This window comes from Sapajus apella, unplaced genomic scaffold (assembly GCF_009761245.1).
Source record: "Sapajus apella isolate SASKATOON/1434 unplaced genomic scaffold, GSC_monkey_1.0 scaffold143, whole genome shotgun sequence".
In the NCBI taxonomy this organism is placed as follows: Eukaryota; Metazoa; Chordata; class Mammalia; order Primates; family Cebidae; genus Sapajus; species Sapajus apella.
This window is the reverse complement of record NW_022437083.1, coordinates 2,795,389-2,807,104: the sequence shown is the minus strand read 5'-3', so window position 1 is coordinate 2,807,104 and position 11,716 is coordinate 2,795,389. Positions and strand designations below refer to the sequence as shown.

General features: G+C 37.3%; 1 protein-coding gene across 2 annotated transcripts in view; it reads right to left on the bottom strand.

Annotated features, from left to right (window-relative positions):
* Window positions 1–1,691: 1,691 nt before the first annotated feature.
* The window catches only part of FYTTD1 (forty-two-three domain containing 1), a 33,100-nt gene continuing 23,075 nt past the window's right edge, over window positions 1,692–11,716 (bottom strand). Inside the window, exons 5-9 of one of the 2 annotated variants that reach the window (XM_032264245.1) lie at window positions 10,698–10,794; window positions 10,263–10,324; window positions 7,990–8,064; window positions 6,153–6,279; window positions 1,692–4,230 (exon numbers count right to left, since the gene is read on the bottom strand). In XM_032264245.1, the coding sequence (XP_032120136.1) occupies window positions 4,132–4,230; window positions 6,153–6,279; window positions 7,990–8,064; window positions 10,263–10,324; window positions 10,698–10,794 (460 nt within the window). In that variant the 3' untranslated portion in view covers window positions 1,692–4,131. The remainder of the gene's footprint in view (window positions 4,231–6,152; window positions 6,280–7,989; window positions 8,065–10,262; window positions 10,325–10,697; window positions 10,795–11,716) is intronic. The other variant, XM_032264246.1, reaches the window with a different exon arrangement.

The following is an 11,716-nucleotide window of genomic DNA, read 5'->3' as shown; positions in this document are numbered from 1 at the left end:
TTTTTTACAGTGGCAAAACAAAACAAAACAAAACCCAAATAATTCTGACAAAAGTTGAAAGCACTACTTATCACAAATGAAGAAATCATTTTCTGCTTTAATATTGCCAATATGGCATTTTCTGTATTGCCAAATGAACCATTTTTTTCCTCTTATCTCCTTATGGTAAAAATAAACCAACACAAATTACTCTGGGACTGTGTATTTTGTGTGAATTAGTAACCTATTAACAGTAAAATATGAGTTAATTATATACACACTTATTCTAATAAAAACTAGCCACTGAGCAATGAAGCCTGTTTCCTCAGACAGTGTTTTATGATTGGTTAAACCGTTGACCCTTGAACAGCATGGCTTTGAATTACTTGGGTCTACGTATAAGCAAATTATTTTGAACCAAACAAACATCTTAGAACTCGAAACCCATGTACACAGTGGGCTTTTTGTATACACAGGTGTGGGACCAATTCCCCATTTTTCTGATGTATGACTGTAATTAAAATTGTGGTGAAGAGTTTCTGCCTGCTTTTAAAAAATGCATATCTGATTAGGAATACCAGACTTTTCTAATAGGTCTACCTAACTTGAATACCAAAGTAATAAAGTATAATCATCATTGATAGATTAAGTTACCGTGATAAAAATGCTAAAGAATGGCTATTACCAATAATTAGGTATTTGACAAACCACACCGATTCCACTACTTTCTGTGGGTGTTCAATTCACAGAAGCAGTTTATTATCAATTAAGAATTAGAAGATCTGACCTCAGAAAAAACCTGCCACTTTACTAAGATATAAAAGAAGGGGCTAAACTGGATTAGTCTTTAAAGGCTCATCTAACCCAATACTCTGCATTGTAAAGTATACTGTATTCTTTTTTTTTTTTTTTTTTGAGATGCAGTCTCACTGTCACCAGGTTGGAGTGCAGTAGCGTGATCTCGACTCCTTGCAACCTCAGCCTCCTGGGTTCAAACAATCCTCCTGCCTCAGCCTCCTGAGTAGCTGAGACTACAGGTGCCTGCCACCGTGCCCAGCTAATTTTTGTATTGTTAATAGAGACAGGGTTTCACCATGTTGGCCAGGAGACCAGGATGGTCTTGATCTCCTGACCTTGTGATCCACCTGCCTTGGCCTCCCAAAGTGCTAGGATTACAGAAGTGAGCCACTGCACTTGGCCTTTCTTTTTTTTTTTTTTTTGAGATGGACTCTCACTCTGTCACCCAGGCTGGAGTGCAATGGTATAGTCTCAGCTCACTGCAACCTCCACCTCCTGGATTCAAGCGATTCTCCCACCTCAGCCTCCTAAGTACCTGGGACTACAGGTGTGTGCCACCACACCAGGCTAATTTTTGTGTTTTTAGTAGAGAAGGGGTTTCACTATGCTGGCCAGACTGGTCTTGAACTCCTGACCTTGTGATCCGCCCACCTTGGGCTCCCAAAGTGCTGGGATTATAGGTGTGAGCCACTGCGCCCGGCCTGGATTTTTTTTTTTTTAAGATTTATTTGTTGGAGCTACAAATGAAATCATCAAAAGGCAGAGGAATGCTAATCGGAGAGTCTAGATTATTTTACCAATTTTGCTAGTAGATAATATTTCATACCCTAAAAACTACAAATCACCACCACAAAGTTCTTTGCAACATAGAACAATCTAAAAACCACAACTCAATCTTTAGAGCTGAGAATAAATCATGTGAAACCTGTAACATTTTATTTGTTAAAAATGAACAGCTTCAGAATAGATCTAAATGTAACTTTTTCAAAAAACACCAAAAAGTACAGTGTAAAGCACCTCCTCATTAAATACAAACTTTCATTGTGATGCACTGCATCAATGTTTTGCATATACCTTGATGCAAAGAAAATCTTAAGTTGCATCCTGTTTTTTTAAAAAAACAAAACTTTCAACTGAACAAGGACGATGATGACCACATTCCAATAAAGAACATTTTCCTCCAACAAGGGCATTGTTTGGTTTATGTACAACATGTGAGCACTCAGGAGTTCCTCCAACAAGGGCATTGTTTGGTTTATGTACAACATGTGAGCACTCAGGAGTTTTCATTTAGTTGTACCAACGGCAAAGTATTCTACTTTAAATTACAGATGCAAAAAGAACAAAAGTTTAATATACCAAAGATCATTTGTTATTTGATGCACTCAATGTCAATATTTGGGGCAATTTTTAAAGTTTTCCCAAAAAATGGCATTAATAGCTCTATGCAATAATAGTTAAGAACAGGAAAATGAAAACGCCTTTATACCATATTTTCAGAAACCATTCTAAAAAGACAGCAAACTCGTGCTCAGCTGCTTTTCCTTGCTTTAAAATAAGCTACCAGTAATTCTAAGTCAGACTAAAACGTACTGTTCCTAGACCAAATACAGGCATTCATACTTGCAAAAATGTTTTGCATGAGTTCTTGGCCTATATGAAAAGCATCAAATAACTAAGGACAGACTAGAATTTATTTTCAAATTCTGTGACTGACTTGCAATAATCCCTTATCAGTAGAAGTACCAGCAAAATATCAGCTATTAAGGATCAGATTTAATTCTTTGGTATAAGCATGAAACTATTACTGATAGCTTTCCATGGCTGGCATAAACCATTAAGTGACCCAAGAAGCATGAGAGACAATGACGACATCTAGTATACAATGCAAGGCAGGCCAAGAACGTTAATGTTTTGTCTTACAGGAAAAGTCAACACTAACAATATACTCCTGAGAAACTAACACTTATTTAGATGTTTTTAACATAATAGCAAACTAAAATGTCAAGCTTCAAAATGACCAAACTTGTAACTTATAGCTGGAATATTTTGCTGCATTTGGCATTATACCATAGTTTATAGTATACAGCATCTGAGGTCTCAGTACTATCTTGGCACAACAAACTAACTTTTCCCACTCCATCAGAGGTGGCAGGTGGCGGGGTGGTGGGGGGAGGGCCTTTTCTCCCCATAAATGCCTGAACTTTAATTTATACCATATAAGAAATCAGTGAAAGGTAAACAACAAGGTTAGTGTAACTCTATTATAAATTTTGCATTTTGTCTCTCTGTGACATATACAAGTATATTTTTGTTTTTGGAGCTATAAATTAATTTAGCAATCTTCAAAGCTCATAAATTTCAACTTTTCAAATAAGAAATTTTAACTTCAAATAAGAAGTCTAGGACTTTATGGCTATTATTTTACTATTAAAATATCCAAGAGACTCGGTCAGGGTAATAACTGTACTTTTTCTAAATATCATTTGAATAATTCTTTGCGGGCACTAGACTCAAGACTACACTAACCCAAACAGCACACCTACAGCCTGGGTTTTGAAGCTTTTCATCTCAACTACCTGTCCTTCAACTTGCTACTTACTTCCTCTCTCATGCCCTCCTTTATGAATCACAAACTGTCATTTTTTTAAACTGGACCTTCTCCTCCAAGGCCCTATCAGATAACTTTGTAAATATGCAGTTACAGTCTTTAAAGACCATCATTTTAAACTGAGACTAGAAACTAGAGCCACATTTCTTGTTAAAAGTTCAGCACTAAAGCTGTATAATTCCAGGGGATTACACTGTCTGAAAAATGAACCAAGTTCTAGATATTCCCATAAATCTTAAAATCCAAAACTGGAATTCTAATAAATTTTTTTATATCTCTAATAAAGAAAAGGCAACTGCACTTACTACATCAACACTATTAAAGTATAAGTGACAGCAACAAAGGGACCTACTCATGTTTCTCAAGACCAAGATTTACGATGACAAATTCTAAAATACGGGCAAAGATGATGAGATCCTGAATACCACTATCATAAAAATAATCCATTTCTATCTTCCTGTCTTCTTTCTGCTGCACGAGGAACCAAAGAAGTCAAACAGATGATTCTTCTGTCTGAGCCAACCATGAAATCTTTAACACCAGATAGGTACAATCCCTATTATCCTTTCAGGGCATTATTTTATACATGTTTTTTTTTAAAAAAAACTTCAAAAATAAAAATAAGAGTTATTTAGCCTTGTGAGTATTCTAAAGTAAAGTTTCTTGAATTTCTGTGATGAACTCTTCAAGGAATTCAACTTTTCAAACAGAGTCATCACTCAAAAGTTCCTTTGACATGGGCTCTATCCCACGGTTACAAAGCGGTTTCCCCCTTTGTTGTATGTGAGAGTGGCTCTTTGTTCCTTCAGGATCCCAAACCGCTCATTCAACGTCATCCCTGTCTAGAGAAAAGAAAAGAAAAAAACACAACAGGGCAACAGTTAACAACTTTACTGAAAGCCATATTTGCCTTGAAACAATAGTGTGACCTTATGATTAATAGTAACCATGGCTAACATTTCCTAACTATTTACCTGCATGACCTCATATAAAGCATACATTATATACTATATAAAACACACACATACTATAATGTCTAGAAGAATTGTTTTCAGGCTTTGTAAACACTGCCACCAACTAATGACGTCTTTGATAAGAGTAAGAACTCTTCAGACCTGTAAATATTTTGTGGTTAATTTTCTTGAATTACAGCGAGTTCAATAGAAATTCAAATTAAATTCAAATGAAAATCTGTTTTTTTATTACCAGCATCTACAAACTATACCATTTCTGGAAGAAAATAATAGTAACAAAATAAAAATAAGCAAAACAAATTTGGTCAAATTTCTTTCTTTTTTTTTGAGACAGAGTCTCGCTGTGTCACCTAGGCTGGAGTGCAGTAGCACAATCTCACCTCCCTGCAATCTCTGCCCACTGGGTTCAAGCAATTCTCCCACCTCAGGTTTTCCAGTAGCCTGGCTAATTTTTTTATTTTTAGTGCAGATGTGGTTTCTCCATGTTGATCAGGCTGGTCTGAAACTCCTGACCTCAAGTGATCCACCCGCCCTGGCCTCCCAAAGTACTGAGATTACAGGCCTGAGCCACCACACCTGGCCAATGTGGTCCAATTTCTATCCATCCTTCATATCTTCAATTTCACATTATTTCAGTGAATAACAAAAATGCATCTGATAACATCAATTCATGATAAAAATTCTCAGCAAATCAGGAATAGAAGGGAGCTTCCTCAATGTGACAAAGAGAATCCATTAAAAAAAAACCGCCAACTATGGCTAATACCACACTAAATGGTGATGCATTTAATGCTTTCTCCTCAGGCTTTGGAACAAAGGCATGCATACAAGTATACATCTTGCCACTTTTGTTTTGTTTTGTTTGAGGCAGAGTTTTGCTCTTGTTGCCCAGGCTGGAGTACAATGGTGCGATCTCGGCTCACCGCCACCTCCACCTCCCAGGTTCAAGCGATTCTCCTGCCTCAGCCTCCCTAGTAGATGGGATTACAGGTGCCTGCCACCACACCCAGCTAATTTTTGTATTTTTAGTAGAGACAGGATTTTGCCATGTTAGCCAGGCTGGTCTTGAACTCCTGACTTCAGGTGATCTGCCCGCACTGGTCTCCCAAAGTGCTGGGATTACAGGTGTGAGCTACCACACCCAGCTGGTTTTGACAATTTTTTGTGTTAATCTTGTATCTTGTAATCTTGCTTGATGGCTATAGCCAAACAGCAGAAAATAGTGAGTGTTGGTGAGAAATCAGAACCCCTTACAGATGCTGGTGGGAATGTAAAGTTGTAGCACAGACTCTTCTAGGGAAAACAGTCCAGCAGTTCCTCAAAAGGTTAGACACAGAGTTACTACACAACCTAGCAATGTAGGTATTCACCACAAAGAAATGAAAACATATGCTCACACAAAAACTTCTGCACAAATGCTGAGAGCAGTATTATTCGTAACAGCCAAAGATTGAAAACAACCCAAATGAAGGGTTGTATATATGTACTATATACATATCATGAACACTATTCAGCAGTAAAACAAAATTAAATACGGATACAACATAGATGAACCCTGAAAACATTATGCTAAGTGCAAGAATTCAGTCACAAATATATACCGTATGAGCCAATTTATATGAAATGCCAAAACAGGCAAACTGGCAGACAAAAGTACATTAGTGGTTCCCTGGGTTTCAGGGTGCAATTAAGACGCCTTGTTTATAATTCACTGTTATAGTAACTGCTTTGTTAATTAAAATACTCTCAGCAAATAACCCAAAAAAATACAGAAAACTTTTTTTTTTTACCTGTTTTCCAACACTGTTTATGTCAAACTGTAAGGGAACACCTTTAGGAACTTTCTTTACATCATTTTGCTCCCGTTTTGTTAAAAATGAAGGTACAGCAGTACGAGTTAATCGCGGTTTCTGAGTTCTATTAGAAAAAAATTAAAATATCAGAGCAGTTTAACAATGAAAAGAAAAAGAAATTCATTTGTTACTTTAGACATCTTGTACACACGTCCAAATGTATTAGGGCCATTTTGTTTTTGTGCTTAAAAAAACATGTCAGCTATTCCAGACTAAAATATATAATTGTTCAGAGAATACCTCTTTAAATAGAACTACAAACTTTTCAACGAGTTAGCATGTCTGGTGAATCCTAAGTCTTGATAATAAAGCAACCTCTAAAGTCTTAGGCACCCATTCTACATTCTTTTCATTTTAATCATTAAGATGGCTGGATGGCTAGGCACAGTGGCTCAGGCCTATAATCCTAGTACTTTGGGAGGCCAAGGCAGAAGGATCGCTTGAGGCCAGGGGTTAAAGACCAGCCCAAGGAACATAGCAAGGCCCCATCGCCCTGCTTCCCAAGATCGGAAGCAGGGAATATATATATATATATATATATATATATATATATTAGCTGGGCATGGTGGTGCATGCCTATATTCCCAGCTACTCAGGAGGCTGAGGCAGGAGAATCACTTGAGCTCAGGAGTTTGAGGCAGTAGTGAGCTATGATGGCACTATGGTACTACTGTACTCCAGCCTGGGCATCAGTGAGACCTTATCTCTTTAAAAAAATCAAGAGATGGTTGAATAGAACATAAGCTCCATGAATTGACAAAGTTTATAATGCAATAATTTTAGAGAAGGTAGGTCTGTATGGTCTGAAAAGTAAAGAAGTGAAAATATTACAGGGACTGAGGGAAGAAGTAGCATGTATATTGTCATCTCATTTATTATTGTACATAAAAATACACATATTGGGTCAGGTGCAGTGACTCACACCTGTAACCTCAGCACTTTGGAAGGCCAAGGTGAGAGGGCTGCTTAAGTCCAGGAGTTCAAGACCAGTCTGGGCACAAACAAACAAAAACGCCAGGCATGGTGGTGGGCAACTGTAGTCCCAGCTACTCAGGACTCCGGAGGCTGAGGCAAGAGGACTGCTTGAGCTTGGGAGGTCACGGCTACAATAAGCCATGATCATGTCACTGCACTCCTCCAGCCTAAGTAAGAGTCAGATCTTGTCTCAAAACAAAAAGGTACATATAGTATATATACACAGAATTTTTAAAGTATAAAAAACATTGTCCTTGAGTGTCCAGTTTTCCCGTGTTGTTTTTAGTCTCTTGTGCTGTGCCTAGTGGCACCTGGGCTGGGGAGGACACTGCCCCGTCTAGGTTTTTATGAATGTCTTGTTCAAGTTCAAACCTCCAGCTTGTGAATCAACTGTGTCTCTTTTTTGACTTGGTAAGCTTTGGGGTGGGGGGAGGTCTGTAATGTGAAACAACTTCTTGTCTTTTCTCCCATTGTTGTAAATAACTTTTAATGGCCAAACCCCAGATTTGTACAGTTTTTTTTCTAACCGCTATAAAACCATCTCTTCCACCTGGTTTTACTGTAACATTTGGAAAAGAAACAAATGTCCTCCCTCAGAAAAAACAAAAACAAAAAAAACGCTGTTCAAAGGTGGTCATTTAGAGCTGCAGAACCAGGAATCAAGGGAGCTCTTACTTTTAACTTTATACCACACTGTTTCCATATTGTATCACAAATATTACTTTCTTCAGAAGTCCAATACTTTATTATCTCATGTACTAAGAGGTTATAGTTTCTGCAAAAAGAAAAAACAACTCACACTGGGCATTGCACTGCTCCGGGATTGTCAATAGATACAGTCAAAATTCCTCCATTTGTCGTGGAAGTCCGCCACCTAGTTTAAAAAAAAAAAAAATCAAAAAAATGTCATTAAATATAAGTTTATAAACCCTATGCATATTCAAGATAAAAATAAACATTTTAAAAGTAGCCATTACTTTTTCTTAGCTTGTAAGACATAAATACCTAAACCCCACCATGATATAATGAATCAACATCTTTGGGTATAGGAACTGGGCATCTTAATTTATTTATTAAATATTTTTCAATGTAATAAATATATACAAATTTTTAAAAATCAAATAGTACAGAAGAACTTCTAATAAAAAGCAACAGTCCCTCACCTCACTATTCTCCTGCTTTCCATTCCTGCTCCCCAGAGGCAGCATTTTTAACCTTTCTGTTTTTACTGCTTGCTGGTTACTTCCAATTCACTAAACAATAAGCTTATATAAAAACCTTGTTTGATGAATAAAGATTTAGTTCATCACACTATCCTCCAGTTTCCTCATCCACCTTGAAACATTTTGAAGGCTGTTACCATTATTTCACTGTCTTTGTAACTTTAAAGACTTAAATCGCTGTTTCTTTCAGTACAATCTGTTGACCCCACCCCCAACTTTATGTGAAAGGATAACAGTGCCTCTACTCTATTTGTTCCTTCCACCTCTTCCACTTTGTATCTCTCACCTTTTATTATTTTATTTTGAGATGGAGTTTCGCTCTTGTTACCCAAGCTGGAGTACAGTGGCACGATCTCGGCTCACTGCAACCTCTGCCTTCCAGTTTCAAGCGATTCTCCTGCCTCAGCCTCCCGAGTAGCTGGGATTACAGGCATCCGCCACCACGCCCAGCTAATTTTTTGTAGAGACGGGGTTTTGCCACGTTGGCCAGGCTGGTCTCCAACTCCTGCCCTCGTGATCTGCCTGCCTTGGCCTCCCAAAGTGCTGAGATTATAGGTGTGAGCCACCACCGGCCATACTGCTCACTTTTTGTCAGCTCTTCCTTTATATTCACATTAGTCAAAATCTGACATTTACATTATACTGTGTTCTCTATTTTGTGCTTTGTCTAACAGGTTGATTCTCAAAGTTCAAAACAAATAACATTTATATTATTATGATTACGTATTTGTTCACTCCAGAAGCAAAAGGCTATAATTATTATTTCTTTCCCTGTGGTTTCTAATGTCATGACCCCTGTGCTAAAAAATACCACCAGTGTCAGTTTCACAGTTTCCTTTCTAACACTCCATTTGCTAAAAATCATGCCCCACTGTAGTTGGCATCGTATCTGGACCATGACCATGTTTTACAGCCAGCTCTCTGTATCTGCAGGTTCTACATCCATGTATTCAACCACAGATTGAAAGCAATCCGTGGATATGTAGGGCCGATTGTAAGGAACTTGAGTATCTGGGGATTTTAATGTCTTCAATAGTCCTGGAACCAATTCCTCTGAGACAGGGAGGACCAATTGTGTATATTTTGTTTTCCAAAAAGTAGCCAAAATTTTAAATAGTTTCATCTCAAAACGTAATCACAATGATAGGATTAGTATGTTAGTTACAACGCACACTTAGGAGGTGTAATTATAACAGGATAAAATAGATTTTCAAAATATTTTTTTATACAGGCAAGAAAAAAAGCCTGTAAAAAGGAAAACTATTGTTTTTAAAGTTGTACAAATTTTCTAAAACCTCCACTGAATTTTATTCTATTCATTCCCTAAATAGGTTCATTTGTATAAAAGCCGTTTATGGCCAAAAATAAAAAGTAAAAAGCTGTTTAATTAAAATGGAATAGGCAATAAAAATTAAAAATAATAAAAAAACAAGTAATCTACTTGGCACTAAAACTGTTACAATATTGACGTGAAAACTCAAAAGGTTTTTGGGGAAAATTAACAAAGGACAAAATAGGATTTATTTAGTTTAGGCTCAATTTTTAAAAATGTTTTTTTGGAGACAGAGTCTCCATAGCCCGAGCTATGCTGCCCATGCTGGTGTGCAGTGGCTATACACAGGTGAGATCATGGCACTTCACAGCCTTCAATTCTTAGGCTCAAGCAATTCTCTTGCCTCAGCCTCCCAAGCTGGGACTACAAATATGTAGCACCACTATGCCCAGCTTTCAGGCTCAATTTTATTTTGGGTTTCAATTAATTTCTTCTGGGCTGGGGCACATGATAATTTGGGTAGTTAGTATTCTGAGAGTTTTGAAATAACACCTTGAAAAACAAATTGAAACTTACTGACGAGTTCTCTTTGCTACTACATCGTCTAGCAGTTGTTCTGTGTTCAACTGGGCCTGAACCTGAAGGGAAAAAAAAAGCAGTAGGTCCCACAGAAAGCAGCGGATTGATCCTGCTCTAGAACTTTATAACCCAGTGGGGTATGGGCATGAACGCAGAAGAGGGGCCTGTGCTATTCTGGCAACACTTCCCTGTTGAAATTCCTGTAAGAGAGCAAGTGGCAAATACAAGTTTATTCCCAAATAACATGTTAAATTCTATTGAGGGTAACAAAAGACAAATATAGAAAAAATATAATAGAAAGAACTAATCTACTGTCACATTCTCCACATCCCGAACCCAACACTGCCTATGATTGAGACTTACTAAAGGTGGCTGCTCAGGTTCCTCTTTGGGTAAACACACAAACACACACTGCCAAAGTGTTTTTAATACCTTCAGGCCTCTTCTGAAAAGAAAAGTTGCCTGACGAGTATCTTTCTGATGATTTAATTTATTTCCACTCCTGGTAAAATTAGCTGGAATGCTATTTCTGCAACAAAAACACATATGCCATGCTAAGCCATTTAACTACTTTCAAACATCTTAAGGAAAAATAAGCAAAACTAGTTAAATTCATAGGCTGCAAACTTGAGGTGCAAGTAACAAACTCTGAATTATTTCCTTATTTACATGAAGCTATCCGAGACTTGATTAACAAATACCTCCCTCCGAAGCATAGCACATAACCACGTTAATTTCAAACTACTTTATTTTCCAAATACTCAATCCTCTAATATTCTATATATCTTCTGAAGACATTAACAATCACATTTTTAGTACTATTTACTATATTTGGTGAAAACATAACTTTACAATTTACAGGATTAGTACAAAGAAAAACTACACATAGGCACATCGTAGTCAAACAGAATATGAGAACAAACAAAAATAAAGAGACTGGTTTGAAAAATAACATCTCCTCTTCCAGCTTTCTCTTCCTTCCTCACTCAGAAACCTTTATGCATTAATATAAACCACAAAGGCTGTGCATTGTGACTCACATCTGTAATCCCAGCAGTTTGGGGATTAAATAAATAGTACTTGAAACTGGTGAGTGGATCACTTGAGGTCAGGAGTTCCAGACCAGCCTGGGCAACATGGTGAAACCCTGTCTCAACTAAAAACACAAAACTTAGCCAGCCTTAGTGGCATGCACCTGTAGTCCTAGTTACTCAGGAGGCTGAGGCATGAGAATTACTTCCATCAGGGAGGCAGAGGTTGCAGTGAGCAGAGATCACGCCACTGCACTCCAGCCCAGGCAACAGAACAAGACTTGAAAGACTTCATTTCAAAATATAAATAAATAAACCACAGAAAAACTTATACTCTTCTATTTCTTGTTCTTTCATGCATAGAACAATGCTTTTAATTATGTTTGATTTTAACCAATTCTTTTTTTTTTCTTTTAAGTT